Source organism: Eleutherodactylus coqui, chromosome 7 (genome assembly GCF_035609145.1).
Source record: "Eleutherodactylus coqui strain aEleCoq1 chromosome 7, aEleCoq1.hap1, whole genome shotgun sequence".
In the NCBI taxonomy this organism is placed as follows: Eukaryota; Metazoa; Chordata; class Amphibia; order Anura; family Eleutherodactylidae; genus Eleutherodactylus; species Eleutherodactylus coqui.
In genome coordinates this window covers 198,304,844-198,327,849 of record NC_089843.1, presented here as the reverse complement: position 1 = coordinate 198,327,849, position 23,006 = coordinate 198,304,844, and the positions used below count along the sequence as shown (strand labels likewise).

At 45.2% G+C, this 23,006-nt stretch overlaps 1 protein-coding gene across 3 annotated transcripts in view; it reads right to left on the bottom strand.

Moving 5' to 3' along the window:
- Window positions 1–23,006, bottom strand: part of SPPL2B (signal peptide peptidase like 2B) — a 49,067-nt gene that overhangs the window by 24,461 nt on the left and 1,600 nt on the right. For all 3 annotated transcript variants that reach the window (XM_066574231.1, XM_066574233.1, XM_066574234.1), the window contains exons 2-5: window positions 17,560–17,679; window positions 10,006–10,188; window positions 5,054–5,143; window positions 2,044–2,183 (exon numbers count right to left, since the gene is read on the bottom strand). In XM_066574231.1, coding sequence (XP_066430328.1) covers window positions 2,044–2,183; window positions 5,054–5,143; window positions 10,006–10,188; window positions 17,560–17,679 — 533 coding nt within the window. The remainder of the gene's footprint in view (window positions 1–2,043; window positions 2,184–5,053; window positions 5,144–10,005; window positions 10,189–17,559; window positions 17,680–23,006) is intronic.

Here is a 23,006-nt window from a genome sequence, read left to right as displayed (position 1 = left end):
GTTCTCTCATGTATAGTAGTGTATTAAAAGAGTGATAAAAGATGCAGATATTCAAGTTCCCTAGTGGGATAAAAATAAGTTTAAAGGTTATTTTAAAAAATAGTAAAAAAAATAAAAGTAAATACTTAAAAATCCCACCATACGTTGCAACAAAAAATAAATACAAAAAAACAATACACATGTGGTATCGCTGTGCTCGGAATGACCCAGAGAATAAAATATTACTGCATTATTTAACCCGCACAGTCAACTCCACGAAAAAAAAATAGCAAAATACTGCAAAATATAAAAAAATCTTTATAAACTTGCCGGAATTGTGCTGACCCAAAGATTATTATCACATTATTTTGAACACTGAACGCTGTAAAAAGTAAATCCAATAAACAAAATGGCAGAATCTTTTTTTTTTTCCTCCCCAATCACCAAAAAAAAGCCGCCCAGCAGCTCAGTACAAAGCGGTTCTGCCCTAGTAAAAACGCTGCGCTTCTACTTATGCCTTGAGAGAATGGCCTACAACACACTGGACAATAAGGCGCACCGAAGTGTTAGTTGCAAGAAAGTAAGACAAAAATATTTGAATCCAAATAGTGTGCAAAAAGGTTTAACAGAGTGAATCCCTGCGGCCGGCACAGGGGAAATAAGACGCTTTGTGACAAAGAATAATGTCTCTCCACTTACCTGCCTCGTCTCCTGCACTCCCTGCCTCGTCTCCTGCACTCCCTGCCTCGTCTCCTGCACTCCCTGCCTCGTCTCCTGCACTCCCTGCCTCGTCTCCTGCACTCCCTGCCTCGTGTCTCTCCACATACCTGCCCCTTCTCCTGCACTCCCTGCCTCCTGTCTCTCCCCTTACCTGCCCCTTCTCCTGCGCTCCATGCCTCCTGTCTCTCCATTTACCTGCCCCTTCTGCTGTACCCCCTGCCTCCTCACTTACCTGCCCTTTCTCCTGCACTCCCTGCCTCCTGTCTCTCCACTTACCTGCCCCTTCTGCTGTACTCCCTGCCTCCTGTCTCTCCATTTACCTGCCCCTTCTCCTGCACTCCCTGCCTCCTGTCTCTCCACTTACCTGCCCCTTCTCCTGCACTCCCTGCCTCCTGTCTCTCCACTTACCTGCCCCTTCTCCTGCCTCCTGTACTAATCACTCACTCTGAATATACTTCTAAAAAGCTGTACATCGAGTGATCAGATTACAGCTGCAGCCCATAGAAACCAATGGAGAAAAGAGTAAGGGTCCTTTTTTCACGGCCGATAAAGCGTTCAGATTTCTACTGGGTGTGGGAGTCTGAACGATTGTTGTTCAATGTAAATGCATGCCCCGACTGTACGACAAATAAGAATTCATTTTGTTTTCTGCATGCAAAAACTGAAAAATGTATCCGCCCGTGTAAACAGGCAATTCATCTATGAACTGCCTGCTTACTGTGAATGGACACGGGTGGGCCAAAACGATCCACGGACCCCTCAACTTCCATTTACTGAGCGATAGTCCTGTGTAAAAGCACAGGAATGATTATAGCTGGGGTGATCTGTCTGGCCTCTGCACCGGACAAGTCCCATGTAAAAGGGCCCTATGAGGAAAGAACTGTTGGACGAAGACAGAGGTACAGACACTGCTGCCTCTAGTAAGTGTTTTATCCCACTCCAGTGTTGGCTTCATATCTACAGTGTTTAGTATTGCTGTATAATGCCCCCCATGCAGTTGCTTCTGAGGGTGAGCTATAGTGAGACAGAGAAGAATAGATCCTGCTCTCTTATTTGTACAGAGGGATTGTTCCAGGAGTGCTGGAGGATAACTGCAAAGACGTTTAGGAAAAATAATCAGAAATAGAACCTACAGAATGGGAAATTGCCACAAAATGCAAGATACAAGTCATGTATCTTGATCAGAAATGCTGTTATTCCTGGTGTACACGCACACGACAGCTTATTCTGAAAAGTCATTGGAAAGTTCAGTTATGCTTTAATAATTCCTACAGGGTTGTCGGGTGAATAAAGTGACCAAGGAGGAAACTTTGAGTACAACCTCAAATGAACAGCTACACTTACTTCTTAACATCTCTGCTTCCAGCCCAGTAGCCACCAGTAGCAACAGTTCCTACAGCCATTATAAATATGATGACCATATTGTAGTCCACAACAGGCTCATTTGGTGCATATAATGCAACTTTTACAGACCGGCCGAATGTCTGAAAAATGAAAAAAGTAAAGTTACAGATGAGTAATGATGATGTTACACATTTATTAAACTGAGGAGATTAAATTATAGATGTGTTCTTATATATTGTATCCATTCACTGTTGGAAATAGTATATATAGAATATTTATTAACACCTTTCTGCATTGTGCATAAGAGTACAGTGCTGTGCCCATGCCACAATTGTGGCAACGCTCTAACTGCTGAGCGCTCTAATAGCTGGTTCATTCCCTTAGATGCATCGATCAATAGTGATAACAACACGCGTGCTTTGCAGAGGGAGGGTAATTACTCTCGGCAAGTCCATCAGCACCCTCACAATGCAGCTGGGTGTTGAATAATACTCCGCAATATGCAAGTACTGCAATGTTTTATAGAAATGATGAGAAGATTGCATGTTTTTGCCCCTTGGTGAACAAAAAAAGTTCAATAAAGCTTAGAGAGGAGTATAAAACAATTAAAATGAACAAGACGTTATTTTTACGCTGTTCATGTTGCAGGTCACCTGTGACCAACAGAGGGGACGGCACTGTAATCACCATCACTGTCTATTTGGGGCCTGTATTTTTACAGGTTATACTAGAGTGGAGTCGCTTTGTCTGAGCCCACCGTGTGATAAAAGCTGTCTTATGTAATATTTAGGTGACGGGTCATTTAGGACACACAGAGATGCAGAGGAGAGTTTCTGATTATGTTGGCATCCATACAGGGCAGTTGGTTGGGGCCCATGAGCCTTTAGCTACATTCCTGGCAGCACCACAGAGCTAAGCCAACATGCAGCTTCTTCCAGTACCCACCAAGAGGCACTACAGTCTCTGGGCTTTTTCTTTTTTGCCATGGAACCGGGAAGACAAGACAGCAAGAGGGCAGAAGGGGCGCACACAAGTTCTCAAAAGACGTCTTAGAGAGCACAGACTGAGGGGCACAACAAGAAACTTCTTCATTCTTCTACCTAAGCCCAGGGGACAAGTGGAACCCGCTGGCTTGTGTGTGCCGCTACATCTATCTGGCTGCCAGGAATTCCTCTCAAAATTATATCATTATCCATTTGTTAGATAGATAGTAGCTCTCATTTTCCTAATGCAGGTTGCAAAATTTAGGGTATTATCTGATTGGTTATGTGCAAACAACTGTGGTGATAGCTTGTCTCTGCATTCGTTGCAGGTTACCCAAGTGACTTCAAGCATCTTTTCGATAAGTTGCATTATATCTCACCTTTAGGTTGCATCTGCATGGGTGATTTCGTTGTGCGATTTTGTAGTGATGTGACAGTGCTACAAATCGCATGTATGTAGAGCCCATCCTATGCGTTCGTCCACACGAGCGATGTTTTGTAGCCTGCTACATTGCAAAACTACAAAATCGCTGCATGCTCTAAACAGCTGTGATTGGCTACTCTTTGTAGCCCATGTTCCTCTATGGAGGCTGCTACTTTCTCGCATTGCACAAACTTGTGACTTTCATGCTATGTGATTGGTTCAATAACTGCCATTCATCGAGCTCTGGCTCTGATTGGTTAAGCGTCAGCCAATCACAGCAAGCGCTTTCAGGAGGCAGGGATTTTTGAATTCCCGGCCAGAAGAGGAGAAGATCACTGCCGGGGACCCTGGGAGAAGATGCGGCCGGGCTGACCGTGCAGAAGAGGTGATTTCGTGCGTTCACCCCCCCTCCTTCAGCTAAGGCTTATTTTTGGGGAAGAGCTTATATTTTAAGCCTCTCCCGAAAAACCTCGCATGTAGCGTTACAAAGTTGCTGTATCACCGCGATAAGTGGTGGCGATGTCGCACGGACCCACGATGCGATATTGCTGTGATTTTATCACAGCAATGCCGTGTCGTCTGTGTAAACGAGGCCTTAACAAGAAAAAAGCATCACTGACGCTACAAAATTGCGTGCACATAGCAGCGATATCACAGCTATTTTGTAGCAGCAATATCGCTGTCGCCCGTGTTAATACAGCCTTATGCTCAGTGTATGATGTAAAATAGTTTTAGGGTCCGTTCACAAGTAGCTGATATACTGCGGATCTGAAAAAAATCTGCCGCAAAGTAGCAGGAAAATCTGCAGCATTTGTCTCAGACTTTAGCGTGGATTCGCATTAAATTGTAACTTAACCTGAAGGGGCAAAATCTGCTGCAGATCTCCACCAAGCGGTGCAGATTACTTCAGCTGCAGAAAATTTGCAGCAAATCAGCTACATAAGAGCGCACCCTTACAATTCCTACATTCTCAGCTAGGGCTTATTAGGACTTCCTACTGTAAAAGTTGCATCGCACTGCATGAAAGCCGCCTTTTCGTGTGATGCGATGCAACACAAAGGAAGGCTCCATAAAGAAACATGTACTACAAAACATAGCAAATTGCGGCAACATTCAGCATGCCGCAATTTTTCTCTCTCGCAATGTAGCAGCCGACAAGACATTGCTAATGTGAAGGAACCCATTGGAAAGCATGGGCTTCACATACATGCGATTTATAGCGCTGTCACATCGCGAGAAAATCCTGTGATTTTGTCACCCGTCTGAAAGCGGCCTAAAAGGAACCCGTCACCTCGGAGCAGAAGAATAAACCAAGTTATGGTGTTATTCATGGAGGTGAAGAGGATCCGGGGGTGTACTTTGTATGTGCACAGGTGAAGACTGCATGCAAACTTCTCCAGTAGAGTGTGGGAAAGGAGGCGTGGGCAAGATAAAATTAATACACCCCCCCCCCCCCCTCCTAGCCACCTCTCAGAACGGCACCATAACTGTTTTTTTTAGTGCTATTCCGAGGTGACAGGTTCCCTTAAGTAGATACTTGAAGTAGTATAAACCATCTCTAATGATTGGTGTGAAGAGTAGTTTAAGTAAAACCTGCCCTTACCTTACTAATGTCCAGCATATCTGTGTAGCTAAGAAGAGCCACAGGAATGTCAATCTCCTCATACTGGCTGCGGTTACCTCCAGGAGGGACCTAAAAAGAAAAATAATAAAATATAACATTTTAGTTTTATTACATGCCTTCAGCATTGACTATTCCACATTTAGGTGCCATTCACACTCGTGTTACAATGCTATATGGTAGAAAACATCATTTCTTGGTAGTGGGTCAGTTTAATGTAGATAAAATGTGCAGCTCCTTTATTTACATGAGAAGGTACCCCAAGGCAGCGTGTATCCAGCCTCCGCAGCCCAACAAAATACACAAGCACTTTAATTTATAACAAGTCAAAAAGTTTATTGGAGACACGAATGCACAGACCACAAGAAAAAAAAAATAAAATAAGAAAAAAGTGCCAAGAATCACACTTAGAACAGAAACGCTCCCAAGTAACCATCCTACGGCAAATCGCACCATAGAAAATTCATGTAGACATAATAAAGCGCCCTCAAATGCTGAACCAGGGCAGTGAAGAGGGATAAGCCCCACGCGCATCGCCAACCCAGCCGGTAGAAAAGGCTTCCTCTGGGGTAATACTCTGACATGGTAACCTTCTGTTCAGTATTTGAGGGCACGTCACTATTACGGTTATGTATACGTGAATTCTCCATGGGGGGACCTGAGGTAGGATAGTTACTCATCTTGGTAGCCATTCTCTTCCAAGTGTGATTTTGTCACCTTCAATGATTATTTTTACTTGCGGTCCATGTATGTATTCATGTCTAAGATAAACATTACTACTTGTTATACATCAAGCGATTGTCTATGTCCGTGTGTAAAGAAGGTTGGCTTGCGTTCGCTTTAATTCAGCGTAGCCTCTGTGATTGATTTACCGTATATACTCAAGTATAAGGAGAGTATTTAAGCACAATTTTTTATGCTGAAAAAGCCCCCCTCGGCTTATACTCCAGTGAGGTAAAAAAAACAAAACCCCTCAATACTCACCTCCCAGCCGGCATCTGTGTCCCCGGCGCGATGGTCTCCCCGGCGGTGCGGCAAGCTGCTTGAGACTTCTCCCCGCTGCCATCTCCCTGCTTGGCTTTGCATTCCCCCGCCGTCAGCGCTGTGTAAGTAAGCACTGTGATTGGATTGAGCGCCAACCAATCACAGCCAGCGCTCGATCATTCACAGCCAGTAAATGACATCACTGAATTGCTGTGATTGATTTAACAAGCGCCGGCTGCGATTGGCTGGTGCTCGATCCAATCACAGTGCTTACTTACACAGCGCTGATGGTGGGGGAATTCAATGCCGAGCAGGGAGAGGACAACGGGGAGAAGTCTCAAGCAGCTTGCCGCACCACCGGGGAGACCATCGCGCTGGGGACACAGACGCCGGCTGGGAGGTGAGTATTGTGTTTTTGGTTTTTTTTTACCTAGTATATACTAAAGTCAGTACGTTTTACCAGTTTTTTTGTGGTAAAACTTATTCACTCGGCTTATACTCGGGTCGGCTAATACTAGAGTATATACGGTATATACTCTCTGGAATATCAGTTTGGTTGTGCCCGTGCATACATTTTTCATGCATTGCTCCTTTGCTTACTACACAACTCCCTGTTTTGGGTGCCCCTTAGAATTTTTTGTCTTACAAAACTATCCAGCACTGAGACATACTACATCTTATTTACTTGCTTCATGTAGTTAACCCCTTAGTGACCAAGCCTTTTATTATTCATTTTTCCATTCTCGTTTTTTCCTCCTCCCTTTTAAAAAATGTGTAACTCCTTTATTTATCCCTCGACGTAGCTGTCTGCTGGTTGTTTTTTTGCGGGACGAGTAGTATTTTTCAATGGTACTATTTAATGTACAATATATCGTACTGAAAAACGTAAACAAAAAAATCGAAGTGAAGTAAAATTCAAAAATGAAATTCCGCCATCTTTCGGTGCATAAACTGCAACAAAAATGATATCACGTTATTCTATGGGTCAGTACGATTCCTACGATACCAAACTTACTTTTTTTGTTGTACTACTTGTATTTTTTTTCAAAAAGATATTTAATTTTTTTAAATTATTTTCTGCTGCTATCTTTGGCGCACACTTGTTTTTTTATTTTTCCGTCTACATAATTGTACGAGGGCTCACTTTTTGAAGAACGTCAAGTAGTTTGCTTTGGTACTATTCTGGAATATATACAACTTTTAAATCGCTTTTTATTGCATTTTTTTCTTGGAAACAAGATGACAAAAAAAAGCGCATTTCTGGTGTTAATTTTTTTTTCTGACAACATTCATCGCGCATGGTAAATAATGCGTTACTTTGATAGATCAGACTTTTACAGACGCAGCGATACCAAATGTGTATTTTTGTTTTATTATAAATATGGCAAAAGGGGTTTGTTTTTTTTTACTTTTATTACAACTTGCGATGCTTTGATCGCTCCTGCAGTATGATGTAATGCCATAGCATTACATCATACTGCAATTAGGCAGGAAGTCTATCAAGCCACCCCACGGGCATGGCTTGATCGGCACTCTGCCATGACAGCCATGGGCCTTTCAAAAGGCCCCCAGCTGCCATGACACCCACATGGTTCCTTGCGATCTTAACCGTCGTTCAGGGGATTTAAGTGCAGCTGTCAGAATTGACAGCAGCATTCAAAGGGTTAACAGCTCCGATGAGCCATGCGGCTTATTGGAGCTGTTGCTGCTGGGTTCTGCTGTAAGAAACAGCCGAGAGCTGTGATGTATGGAGGGAGATCTCTGCCTGATCTCATTTCTTACATGTCCTGCAACTGCAGGACGTAAAAACATGATAGGCCGGTCACTAAGGGGTTAATTGCACCTTTCGCCAACATTGTTTGCTTATCTTTATAGATTCTGATCCTACTGGTAGGTTGTTGAGCTTTAATACACATAAGGGCTTACTACTCCTGAGGGAATCTAGAAATTCATGCCCACAGGAGCGTGCACCGAAAAAGTACCTAGTCGGCTAGGGCAACCTAAGTGAAAGAACTCCATCTAGTAGAATACGGCACTCCTTTATAGTAGCATATTAAAAAGCGAAGACGACCCTAATGCTTACAAAGTTTTGAATGAGTCCTTACTCATAGCTATAAAGGAGTGCTTTTATTTCAGGAGTGCCGCATTCTACTGTATGAACAGGTTTGTGAAGCTACAGTCTTAAGAGATGTCCAAAAATCCACAACTGCTGCCTATGCAATTCCCTGGTACTACACTGCTCTAATTTCCACTTCGAAATGGAAGAAGCCATTTATTTAATTAATGTCACTATATGAGAACAGTTCAGTCATCTCTAATTATAGCCGCTCAGCGTGCAGTCGATGCGGTGTAAAACTACCACTAATGTGGCCAGGACTCCGCTAGGATTAGGTCTTGCCAAGAACCAACTGCAGTGAATTACTCCATTTGTGCCAAGGCTAAGCTGGAGCACACAGCGGGTATAAGGGTTTGTTCACGCCTGCATTGAGGTGTCATTCTACAACATAAACCCCAATCAATGTATAGCTGAATCAGTCGCCCGGCACACCATTGATTCATAATGGGGTCCGCCGAGTTCTCCTGAGGAGTCTATCGTATTGAGAGATAAAATAGTATTATTTTTCTTGTAAAGTATGACAGAATCTGCAATGCAGGCTCTGAACGAGCCTCCGAAGATCTTAAGTATGGACTGAGTATTCCAGCGACAAGACGTAATGGTAATTCCATAATGTTCCTTACAGTCCCAGCCCAGGAAAAGAACGCTCCACAAAGCAGACAATTGGAGCAGATGTATGTTAGTATACCAGTGCCCCAGAAGGACTCTATATTCTAATATCTGGGATTTGTCTGGAGCTTGATTATTACATAGGCATTAAAGGTCCTTATTAGAGATGAGCGAGCATACTCGCTAAGGGCAATTACTCGATTGAGCATTCCCCTTAGCGAGTACCTGCCCGCTTGGAAGAAAAGATTCAGCTGCCGGCCGCAGCTGGGGAGCTGCGGGGGAGAGCGGGGTGGAACGGAGGGGAGATCTCTCTCTCCCTCTCTCCCCCCTGCTCACTGCCGCAACTCACCTATCACTCGCGACGGCAGCCGAACCTTTTCTTCCGAGCGGGAAGATACTCGTTAAGAACAATGCTCGATTGAGTAATTGTCCTTAGCGAGTATGCTCGCTCATCTCTAGTCCTTATGGAAGGCTACCAGTAAAACAGTGAGGCCTTCAGGTGTGTTCACTCCAACAACCAGCCATGTTTAAGCAGCTGATTTTCTTTCTATCAGTTTGTACATAAACCCACCATGGAATAAAATACGAACCCCCTTCCTATCCTAGACCACCAACGTTAGGGATATTAACCCCTCCACTTCCATAGATCACCAGTGAAGTTTTAAGTTTTCACCTATTTCCTACTGTCTAAATCCGGATGTGTCAATCTAATGCATATAAAGATAATGTGCATTTTGGGGGCTAGATTAGGTAATGTGTAGGAGCGTAATTGTTTATTAAGAGGATAGCAACTAGAATCTAGTTTTCAGAGGGCTCTACACATGTACAATGCTGAGGTGAGCTGCTCTATTCCTTTGCAAGTAGGAAAGTAGATAAGAACACCTGTTGAAAAAAATTGTATTCAGCATCCAAAAATAAGATAAAACTTGAAATTCATTGCATCATGTTAAAAGCCGCAGTCCGTGTGCACAGAGGTAATTCAAAATTTCTGGTGTGTTTTGGCAGAATGTCTGCCTTAGTCACAGGCTGCGGTTTTTAACACAATGTAGTAAATTTTACGTTTTATCATATTTTTGGGTGCTGTATCCATTCAGGACAGCAGTAACAGATTAATCCAGATTACTTCTTCTATAGCCCAACATTAATAACCCCCAATCAGTGCTTTAAGGCTACAAAATTACACATTTCTGTGCTGTGTTATACAGAAATCACTATTCCCACTCACCAGCCTCTCCCGACTGACGATCAGCAATCCTCGAGCACCATTGATCTGCGCTAGTCGTACCTTTTCATAGAAAGTACAATTTCCTCTCATTACCATGGGGATACTGTTGGTGAATCCACCATCTGGGACATCCGCAGGAGAACAAAGCACGGATGTGGTCTGATCCTGAAGATGAAGCAAGGCCTAAAAAACAAAGACGAATAACATTAAAGCCCAATGCTGATACCACCTTTACCTGTGGGTCTTCTATCACCCCTTTGCGCTACTAGGTTACTCACCCTTGCAGAACATATTCAGTTTGCTTGTGTTCCCTTCTCCATGCCTGACAGCACTGTGCCTAGTCATACTAATGAATGGGCGATTAAGGGTATGTTAACAAGTAGCGGAAATTCTGCAGCACTTCCACATACAAAACAGTCAGAATCAGCTGCAGGATTCAGTATACACCCCTCACTTCCGAAGTCTTCGCGCTCTTGGCCTTCCCTTTATTAGGCTGACAGTGGCCTCTAAAGAGCGTATCGCCACTGGTCAGGTGATGTGACTTCCTCATCATCTGATCAGCTCCGCTTACTAGAGACCACTGGGTGCTCAATAAAGAAAGCGCCACGAGTACAAAGACTTCGGAGTGGAGCGTAATCTCTTTTGAAACGGCAGCCGATTTTGACTCCGTTTTGGATGTGGAAATTTTGCATAATTTGCAGCAAAATCCAGACTGATGGTGCAAATTTTGACTGTCTTTTGGGGAAAAGCTGCGGATTTTGCATGGGAGAATGCGCAGCTTTCTGCTACGTGTAAACTACCCTAAAGGGGCATTTGTATCACAGACATTTATCGCATATCCACGGGATAAGCCATAACAGTCAGATAGATACAGATTCTACCTCTGTTTAATGCTGCACCCACACAGATGTGGTCACACACGCACGCTTCTCTAACAGCTCTGGAAATAGGAGTCCGACAGTCACTGCACCAGGGAGGAAGAACGGGCTGGGAAGATCTCATTCTGGAGATGGTTTAATCTCAGAGGAGAGTCCTTCATCTATAAGCCACTTACGCCATAGCCTGAGGATAGAACATCGCTACACTATCCAACAATTATGGGTATACACTCCAATACGACAAAACAAAGGTATGAAATGAGCAAACACGGATAATGATTGCATTACATCATAAAATTTCATAGAAATGCTAATATATCCATATCTATCTATATCTCCATATCTATTTTATATCTAAGTGAAATACCAGCGACATCATGGCGGGATGAATGTCATGAATCTCGTACCAGTAGGATATACATCACAAAATTGTAATGTGAACATTGTCACACTTCCATGGCTGCCCAGTCACCAGATTTATCGCCAATAGAACATGTATGTGATCATCTGGGATGCCAACTTTCATAGCCCACGAGTTTGTACGCTCTAGGAGGTAAAGGAAATGTAGAGCTATATGCCACATGATACCATACAGAACCTGCATGCCTCTATGCCCGCCAGTATCACATCTTGTATCCAAGCTAGAGGCGGTACAAGAGGGTACTAGAGCCTCTATGCCTGCCCGTATCACATCTTGCATCCAAGCTAGAGGCAGTACAACAGGGTACTAGAGCCTCCATGCCCGCCAGTATCACATCTTGTATCCAAGCTAGAGGCGGTAAAACAGGATACTAGAGCCTCCATGCCCGCCAGTATCACATCTTGTATCCAAGCTAGAGGCGGTAAAACAGGATACTAGAGCCTCCATGCCCGCCAGTATCACATCTTGTATCCAAGCTAAAGGCTAAGTACAACAGGGTACTAGAGCCTCCATGCCCGCCCGTATCACATCTTGTATCCAAGCTAGAGGTGGTACAACAGGATACTAGAGCCTTCATACCTGCCCATATCACATCATGTATCCAAGCAAGAGCGGCGGAACACAGTACTAGAGCCTTCATGCCTACCTGTATCACATCTTGTATCCAAGCTAGAGACAGTTCAACAGGGGTACTAGAGCCTCAATGCCCACCTGTATCACATCTTGTATCCAAACTAGAGGCGGTACAAAGTACTAGAGCCTCCATGCCCGCCCACATCACATTGTGTATCCAAGCTAGAGGCGGTACAACAGGGTACTAGAGCCTCCATGCCCGCCAGTATCACATCTTGTATCCAAGCTAGAGGCAGTACAACGGGGTACTAGAGCCTCCATGCCCGCCCGTATCACATCTTGTATTCACACAAGAGGTGGTAAAATAGGATACTAGAGCCTTCATGCCCGCCAATATCACATCATGTATCCAAGCAAGAACGGCCGAACCGAGTACTAGAGCCTTCATGCCTACCTTTATCACATCTTGTATCCAAGCTAGAGATGGTTCAACAGGGGTACTAGAGCCTCAATGCCCACCTGTATCACATCTTGTATCCAAACTAGAGGAGCTACAGAGTACTAGAGCCTCAATGCCCGCCCACATCACATTTTGTATCCAAGCTAGAGGCGATACAACAGGGTACTAGAGTCTCCATGTCCCTCATATCGCATCTTGTATCTAAGCTAGAGGAGGTACAACAGGGTACTAGAGCCTCCATGCCCGCCCACATCACATCTGTATCCAAGCTAGAGGCGGTACAACAGGGTACTACAGCCTCCAGGCCTGCCCGTATCACATCTTGTATCTAACCTAGAGGTGGACCAACAGGGTACTAGACCTTTCATGCAACCCATATCACATCTTGTATCCAAGCTAGAGGTGTACAACAGGGTACTAGGGCCTCCATGCCTACCCATATCACATCTTGTATCCAAGCTAGAGCGGGTACAACGGGGTACTAGAGCCTCCATGCCCCTGTATCACATCTTGTATCCAAGCTGGAGGCGGTACAATAGGGTACTAGAGCCTCCCTTCAGGGGGTCAATGTATTACCGAGCAACATGGCGACCAAACCACATTTCACCCTTGCTTCTTACAGAGGATTCCAGAATATACCTTTTCTTTTACCAATGCGGGTTTATATTTGCACATACATTTTTACTACGTTTTCTACATGGTTGTAGACTGTTAATTCCATAGCTGTACCCGTGCGTAAGCCATACATCTCCGGTTGGAATAACCTTTTAATCCTTATGTGCAAGAGGGTGTACACATAGCCCCCACAAGCCCCGGCAGGTTTATGGAATGGGCCCAGGAGCCAAGCCTGCTCTATAGACAGCGGGTGACAGCAGCGGACACTTACATGGTCAGTGAGGGTGTAGACAGTTTAAAATTTAAAACCCCTTTTCCAATAACAGAAAACATTAAAAAAAAATGAATAAAACATTATCAGAAAGGTCCCATGTATAATGGTACCAATAGAAATTATAGCTTGCCCTACAGAAAACAAGCCCTCAAACAGGTCCATCATTGGACAAATAAGGGAGGAAAGAGGGGCGCGGATCCACAGCAATGTCCGTCCATAGACATGCAATTGTAAAAGATTTTCCCCTGCCCACGAGCGGAAATCAACTGCGATTTTCTGCTCGCGGGGAAAATCACGTCACAGCCCAGGGCGTCATGCACTGCACTGTGCATGCGTGCCAGCTCGCCAGTTGAGACGCTCGCGGCGGATCTGGAGAGGTGAGTATAGGGTCTCTGGTGTATGTGTGTGTGTGACAGAAATTAATGGCGACTCCCCTCTTCATGTTTTCAACCCTCTAAACAGTCTTAATTTCAGTACAATAAATGCCACCATTAAAAGTACAATTTCTCTCATAAAAAAAAAAACCTCAGACAAATATGTTGATGGAAAAATAAGAAAAGTTGGAAAGAAAACTCCTGAAAATCAGAGATTAAAAATGGCTTGGGAGTGAAGAGGTTTTCCAATGATGTAAGGATATGGCATTTCGATAGACCTCAGGGATCCGAGAAAGAAGGGATTAAGCTGTGCAAAGTACAGAAACAGCTCCATAGGCATCGTGGCTTCATCATTCTAGAGGTCAGCGAAGTTCCTAGTAGTGATGGTATATCCTAACGATAGGGCCTAATTGTGGTGGGGAAGCCCCTTTAATAAACTCTGTAAGTACTAAATAACCAGTTCCTGCGTGGCAACTGGATAAAAGTTTTGTGGCATTCAAAGTGGGTCTCGCTTTCCTTCACCACAAGACATTTAGTTGAACACAGCATTCCCAGATCGCCTTGTGAGGAGAATTAGGGAGCGATGCTGATCCTGGACTCTCCACAGACCTCCTATTTGGTTACTCTATAAAGGACGACCAGCCATTCTATGTGCAGTCCCTTTGAGATTGGTTGCAGTCTAGGTTTCGCATGAAGTCTGTCCAAAATTTTGGAAGCCCCAATGTTTAAAAACCCCGACTTTGTACCCAGCCTGTCAATTTCACAATTCAATCGGTGGCTTAACAATGGCTTCCTAAGAATCGAGGACTTTGTAGATAGTTTAGGTACTAAGTAGATTTTGGATCTGTATGGTTACACAATTTATTCCAACATGGCTATTAACCTTTAGAAGGATTCACTGCAGGCCTCGCCGAGTGCTCCCATCCTTGACATCCCGAGAAACACTAGGAAATTAATCTATTACATCTTCCTGGCAGCAACAATAGCCCTGACCAGGAGCTGGAAAACTACTTCCATCCCTATAGAGCTGGTTAAGAATAAACTTGGGTGGATCATCGTTAATGATTGACTCACCAAGCATGGTTCATGACACCATATCAAGTTTGAGGCCGTTTGGTTCCCCTGGATATCATATTTGGGGAATTCCTTACTCAACCCCTATCCTGGTGCGACTTACCTTCTCCATTCTCTGTCCTACCCCCCACCTCCCTTCTACCCCTTTTTATATCTCGTCTTCCCTTTGTGTGGTTATTGTTGGCTTGATTATAATTTTTTTACATAACACTTTCTGCAAAGGCGATATTGGAATTTGTATCGTTGGGCCTTAGTCCTAAAGGGCTTGTTTATACTGGCATGATTTCACCGTGTATTACGTACGCAATGCATGCCTGCGGGGTACGCAATGAATGGAGTCGAAGTACATACCTGATCCATTCACACTACGGTATCTACATTGTGTGCATATACACGCGTGAAAAAGATCGCGGCACACTATTTCACTGCGTATCACGCGCGGACAGCCCTATTGTTCTCTATGGTTAGCGTTCACAATCCTGTTAGAGACAGAGCGGGGAATTTAAAACAAACAAGTCAGACAGCGCATGATAGCGTGCGTGAGATATGCGGTCATCTGCAGTGCACAATTACCGCCACATGCAGCAATAGCCGGCTTCCAGAGTGGTAAAATGTTGCGTGACACACGCAGCGTTTTACTCATACGCCCATGTGAATAAGCCCCAAGTCTCGTTTGTTCTCATACTGCCAACAAGTTATGGCCGCATTCTTTAACAAATCCAGATCATTGCAACTAAACAATCAAGTGTCCAGGTAACTGGCAGTATACAAGGTTACAGACAATAGCACACAGATATTCAGCCCGTGAACACCGACTTGTAAACATATCGCACACGTGCAATTATATTGGAGGCATAAATATTACTCATCTGCATCAGATCCAGCATCACCAGGAGTCAAATATTATTATGAACCCGGTGGACAAAGCATTATGTTGTTCGGAAACCCTGGGAACACACGTAGTCAAGGATTTTGGGAACGAGATTGGCAAGCGGGGATATTCACTCCGTTTACAAATGACTTAACGCTTTGTCCCCCGTGGTCATAAGAATAAAGGCTGCCTCCTGGTGATCCTGGAACTGCTGCAGACCAGTCATTAAGGCTCTAATATAAATGCATGAGTTGCAGGTTTACAGACCGGTGTTTACGGCCTGAATAGATGTGCACTACTGTTTGTAACTTCAGTGTTAAAGGGGTTTTCCAATTTAGTGGTGGCAGCGGGTGGATGAGGTATTCATAAAAATACAAACAATACGCACCTCCCACTGCCACAACGCTCCCCCACGGCGCTCCGGTCTTCTGTTTACAAGCGCTGGAACGCTCATGTGGGTTGTTTACTCAAATGACTGCCATTAGAAGGCTCGACAGGGGCTGACGACATCCCATAAACCTGCCAGGAGCTTCTACAGCACATCACCAGATCTCATAACTGTCAAATGCCGCACCATTGAAAACGGTGCTGTGCTGATTATACGCACGCACGCACGCACACACTTGTGTATTTCTGTATCATCATGCTTGAGGAGAGAAATCTTGCAGAAATGTCGCACTTTATGTATCTGGCATGATTGGAATAGAGTGGCAATGTTTTTATCAGTGAAACCAGCCATAAACAGGACTATGGGCTCAGTGTCTGCCATCCCAAAAAAATCCAGCCGCACACTCAGTCATACTTAGATATTGGAAAACACAAAAGATCCCGGCAATGGTGGAATGGATGGAGGAGGCTAACAAGTTGATGACTATGGAGGAGAGGGACGGGTGGGAGAAGTTTATATGCATTTGGAGTCCCTGGATACATTTCAGAGATCCCCAGAATGTCGGAGATTGATTGGAAGCTCGCAGGTGGTGGTTTAGGAGGCAATTGAGGAGGAATAACTCGGCGTGGTCACGGACTAATATCTCCGGCTTTAACCTTATATTAAGTATCCCTCCTATCCCACTGACGTGTGTAAGGTGTGTGGATGTTTTTGTTTCCCCCCCCCTCCCTCTCCCTATTAGCATATTTTAATTTGGGTAGTCGTACTAGGAGCTAGGATAAAGTAAAGCTGAGTTGGGTTTAGAGAAGTACAATTTTTGGTTCCTTCAATGGGGGTTAAAATTGATTGAGATTTAGGAGTCTAATAAAGAATTTATCACCTCTGGTATCTAATTAATAGACTGGGCTCTGACGTAATAGGCGATATGTTAAATGCTAGATATTGGAAGTATCGTTTGTCAGGAAAGTTGTCTATTTCTGGTTTTCTTAAAACCAAAGTTTTTTCACTAAAAATTGATTATGCATAAACAGGACGATGACCTAACAAAGGTCTATTGGAAAAACAAAAAGATTTATTTTGACACCTTTCTCTGCTAGTCTTGCATCTATCTTCATTAGATTTCTTCCTTGTTGATTTCAAGCTGTAAGTCAGACAATTGGAAGGCAGCATTCCTGCAAGCCAATGTCTGACCTTTTAACAAGCCTTGTAACAATGACTGGGAACATAACCCAAAGCCAGAGTCTTCTCCAGGAGAAAAAGATAACCATGTTCTATAGAAAACTCTGGCTTTGGCTTATAGCCCTAGTCATTGTTAAAAGGTCAGACATTGACTTGCAGGAATGCTGCTACTAATAGGTGGCGCTCTAGAGGTATTGTTCCATCTTCCCAAAGCAGCATGCATGACCTTAGAAGCTTCCTTACGCCTTCTACGTGCTCTCCCTAAAGACAAACATTACCCTTATGGATCCTAGCTATAAGTCGGACACCTTGCTGTAAACTAGCACGTTCCTGAATTCACAAATGTACATAATCTGAGTAGAATTGCTCTTTGTACCATGAAAAACTAATAATGGTCTACAGGTAGAAGGAAATCCCAAAGTGTGTAAGGAGGGAAGAGTTACTCACAGCTTTGGTAAGGTCATGAGGCAGGTGAGCCCATTCGGAGTTAAAAAGAATACAGTAATCTTTGGCACTGCCTTCTCTCTTATCGGATGTAACGTGAACCATCCCGTATTCACAAAGTACCTGGAGAAGACAACATGGTTAATGCACAATACGATTAGGAATGCAAGCGGTAAATCCAAGAATACACGATACAAACAGTAACAATTTGGATACATGACATTTGACGTTGGGCGCAGTTAGGCTGGGTTCCCAAGGGGCGTACTTACCGTGGAATTTCCGTGAAGACTTTCTGCACGGAAATTCTGCTTGTGGCTTTTTATCCCGAGATAAAGCAGCAAAGAGATTTGCAAACATCTCATCCACGTGCTATGGCCGATCCGTTGTGGCCAAGCCACTCTGAAATTGACAAGCTGCACGGAATTTAAAGACATGGCATGTCAATTCTTTCCCCATTTCCGCAGAGGCCGCTCTCCTCTCTATGGGGAGAGACGTCCGCAGCAGAATGCAGGCGGCGAAGCCACTCCAAAATCTGTAGTGAAAGGACGCGGGTTTTGAGGCTGCATTTCTCCCACAGAAATCTTGCGGTATTTCCGTGCGGTCATTCCGCGTGATTTCGGCCCCGTGTGACCCCAGCCTTACCCTCTCTTTACAGAAAATGTAACTATGTGACTAAAAATCAGGTCTTCAAATTTTCCAACTTTTACATGGGGCGGTACAGCACACACAATAGGTTGATGCGTTGCTCTCCGCAGCTCATCTGTCAGCTTTGCTGTGTAAACTGGGACAGAGTCAGCGTAGGGTGGGAGTGTAAGGCCGTCTGCACACTGACTGGTCAGAGCCTACAGCGGAATCTGACCCTGTGCCCGGCCGGTGACCACCGTGTACCTGTCTGCAGTCTTCTTATCTGTATTGCGGGTTTGCCGCCTGGTACACATGCGCAGTACAGATAATGCTGTGTGCCGCGAATGGCGATTGCGGAAGGGCTGCAGGATGGATGGCTTCCATTGACTTGGTGGAAATCGCAATCACGGTCTGCTAATCTGAGCGGATATGCGAATGTTCTATTCTTTTGTTGGGTGTGGAATACCGCATTCATCGGCATGGGTGATGGTCGCGAATTCCGCAATTGAAATCCGGTCTTGTGAAACCGACCTCATGTCCATGGGGAAATTATATCTAGCAAATCTGCACGTGAAAAAAACCGCAAATCCGCATCCCATAGGAAAGCATTGACCATCCACGGTTAATTAAATAGCCACGGATGGAATTTTAAGTGATTTGCGGATTTCAAGCACGTGAAAAAAACGCGTTATGCTCCATTTTAGTGCGGATCACGCGTGCGGGGGCTCATAGAGCTCATATCTCAATTGATCCCACATGAAAAAAAAAAAAAAAAAGACAATTATAGTGCATCCGCAGCACAAATCCGCACGGGCCTGATTTTCCCCGTGGACATGAGGCCTCACTGTTACAACTATTTACTAAACAAGCAGCATCAGCACAAATGCCTTAAAGCATTTGCTAGTAAGGCCGTAGACTATCACCCCTGTTGCAGATGTGTGTGGCCTTGTATTCTGGCCACTGACCTCATACGTGTGCAACAGGCAGCTCAGCTTTTCACTAGTACCAGTGAAACAAACATCTTGGATTTCAGCCGTTTTACCTGAGAGATAAGTTTTGTTAGATCCACCTGCAGCTTATTATCACATGTCCCTTTGTCAATAACCACACATTCAGCTGATCCCAGTCTACATGTTTATGAAGGGAGTGGGGTGATCGCTCTAACGGCCCTTTTACACGGGCTGGGAATCACGGGTTGTCCTCGCCAACTCGTTCACGCTCCGGCCGCCCGTTTAGAATGCGTGATTTTCGTTCGCTCCACATTCCCATGCGATGGGTGATCGGTGTATAAACCGCCCGGCGATTACCATTGTGTTTAGCTCGTTTAGACTGAAGATTATCGTTCAAGCGCACCTCAAGATGTATTGTCAACTTAAAGGGGTTTTCCATGGACTTAGCCTCAGGATAGGTGATCAACAGGCTGTCGTCGGCTGATCAACTGATTGGGCGCCCTCTGACAGTGCTGCAAATACACAGGGGTCGGAGCAGAAGCTGCTGCTCCGACCCCTGTGTAGTGGCCGACACATGTAACTGCAGGTACAGCGCTCATCGATTAAAAATAAACAAAGCCTGTACACCTGTACCGTAAAAACACAGAAAATTCTGTCCCAAAAGCCACATGTTTACATGTGGATTATGAGCAGAAATCAGCAGCAGGTTAAGCTGCGCCATTAGGTGCGGACTGTGTAAATATTCTACTCCTGGGAAAGCACCCAAGGCCAATTTCACACGGATCAATATCACGCTTGTGCATGTGCGAGGTCCCCGCGGATGCGAGGCATTTGTGTTAAAAATGCCTCCCATCACTTCAATACCGTTGCGATCCTCTGGCGTTGCTGAAAGAAGCGCCGGAGAATTGGCAAGTGTTTCGCAATGTTTTCAACGGGCGAGATACGACCAAAGATAGGCTATGCTGCAATTTTTTTCCTGCGTGGCGATGCAGAGAGAAGAAAAGCTCAGGTATATGACCCTATTCAAAAGAACGGGGTTCATATTTGTGCGCCTCACAACACACAAATCTCGTCTGATTTTCTCGGCCGTATGAAAGTCTAAACCTCATAAATTAGAGCCACAGAAGGATGCCACACAGCCAGTACACTCAGGCCCAATGCCCACGGACGGATTTGTGGACCCCGCGTGGGAGATCCGCAAATCAAGCCGCCCATAGAGATGGGCCCGCAAATCGATTCAGTCTGTGGATTTGATTTGCAGACCATTTGGTGCACAGAACAAGTCGCAGTAGGATCCATTTTCTGCAGATTCCCGCACGAACGGATCCGCAGGAAAGCAGATCTGAAAAAGAAGCACTGTGCAGTGCAGAATAAATCCGCCATGTAGAAGAAAGATCCAGCCGGGACAGAGGAGACCCGCGCAGGATCCGGAAACGCCCAGCACAGGCGGATTCCGCACTCCCAACCGCACGTGCCGTGGACATGAGGCCTTAGGACTTTGCTCCCAGCAGTTATGCTTTTGTATTTACCTACAGGCTGAATGCAGACGGCCGGGTCAGATTCTGACTGAGATCTCACAGCTGAATGAGACCCTGTGCCCCAGCAGTGACCGCCGGCTTACCTATCCAGTGTTTTCTCTCTGTGCTGAGGATGTGCTGGCTGGCGTGCTGCCGCACATGCGCAGTGCAGCGCCGGCGATGATGCAAGTCCGCGGTGACTCGCTGCGGGATGGACGGCTTCCATTGACTGCAATGGAAGCCATCTATGCAAGGTTCTCACTAGAATAGGACAGGCTATCATTTCCCCCCCGTGAGCGGAAAATCGCAGTTGACTTCCGCTCGTGGGCATGGAAAAGTGTTTTGCTTAGCATGTCTATGGGCAGTAGGATCCAGAGGCGAACGCTTGCTCCAGATCTCGCAGCGCAAATACGCCCGTCTGCATTGGGCCATAAAAGAGTAACCGCACTTTACATTATTTTATGACGTACAAAATAGGCGATTATAACCTTTTTTTAAATATGTTTTATTAGCGTGTTCTGTACATGTTTCGTAAAAAATCCCTTTTTAAGCTATGCAGCGAGGTGAAGTCTGCCTGCAGCTACAACGTGGAGCTCCAGCTGCGGCTGCACCGTTCTCTCTAGTGCAGGCACAGCAGCTTTCATAGCACAGTATAAGAATTGAATGATTGCCTTATGTTTAATCACTATATATCATTTTTACATTAATTCTTCACACTCCTTTTCCCCCTAGTGTGATTACCTGACACCTTTTTAATAGATTGCTCCTACTGCTGTGAAGAAATAAAGCCATCCTATGTTACAGACAGCTTCTCTTCACAGCGCCTGTTCCCCGTCGGACCTCATATACCGTCACGGTCTCGGGTTGTGACATACTGTGATATAATGTATGCCACTAGCAGATGCACAGAGACCCCGACAGTGTATGGGGTCCGCCAAGGAACAGGCGCTGTGAAGAGGAGACGCTGTCTGTCACATAGGACAGCTTCCCTCTCTTCACAGCGCCAGGGGATGGAGGTAGAAACGTTAAATAAAGAAGATGTCAGAAGAAGACGCTATGGGGGAAATCTACATATAATACAGACATTTGTTACGCTGTTCCATGTAAGCCGCTGTGTCGGCACTTGACATAACCGCGTAGGTACACCGCAGATGGGAGCTGCCTGTTTAGCGGAAAATGGATTTCTCTGCATCGCCCTTTCCTGGCCAAATAGATGTGAAGAGGGGTTTTCTACGAAATGTACAGAATAGACTGCTAAAACATATTGCAAAAGTGCTTAGAATCACCTATTCCTATGGTTACCGGAGAGGTTCCCTTTAATAGGGTCCCTGGTGGTAAAATGATACACTAAGGCTGCCTGACCACAGGCGAGGCGCAATATCGCTTGCAGGGGAGCAGGAGGGAGAAATGACAGGTCAGTCTTGCAGCGCACGGAGATCTGAGCGAGGACTCGCTTCTTTTGAGTGAGCTGAAATGAAGTGACTAACAAGAGATTTCCCGCTCGGCTCCCGCTTTCACACGGTACAACTATCAGTTTGAGTGTTTTTTCAGCCAGTAGTTGGCACATGTACAAGTCCCCCAAGGGCGGTGCCACACGTCCGACAGTCTCACACAATTATGAACTCCATTCTTGTGAATAGGGTCATACGGACGGAATAGTTAGCCCGAGCGAGCGACCTCACAGTGCGCTCGGCACTCCGTTTAAACACAAAGCTAACCTTTTTTTGTTACAGGATTGTTCGGCTCTCTGCAGCGGTGAATGAGCGGCGGTTTATACCGAACGATTAGCGAACGAGCCAGCGATGGTTTTCACGCTCGCAAGAAATGAATAATAAGCGAGCGATTTATCATTCATCGCCCAACTGTTCGCTGTGTTTACACGGAGCGATTGCCATTCAAGCTCGGACAACTTAGTGATTGAATGATCATTCCGTGTAAAAGCGCTCTTAGGGCCCCTTTACACGGGCCGACAGTCGCTTGGACAACTGCACGAGCACAGAAGTCACCGCTAAGGTCGCCAGCGCTCGTGCAGAGCATTCAAAGTGAGTCTACTGGCGGCTTGCCGGCTTCTCGCTCAGCGCTTCACGTCCTCTGGGAGCGTTTACACGGAACGAAAAGCCAGCAAGGTTTTTTAAGCTGACTGAAAAGTCAGAACGACTGCGAACAATAAGTGAGCGATTTATTTGCATTCACACGTAATGATTATCACTCATTTTGGCTCGTCTGAACGGATTTTGAGTGGTAATCATTCAGTGTAAACGGGCCTCCAAGACTGGGGTCACACAGCGCGGATTTGCCGTGGAAATTCCATGCGGAGTTACGCTGCGGCGGATCCGCCTGCGGCCGCTAATCCCGGGGT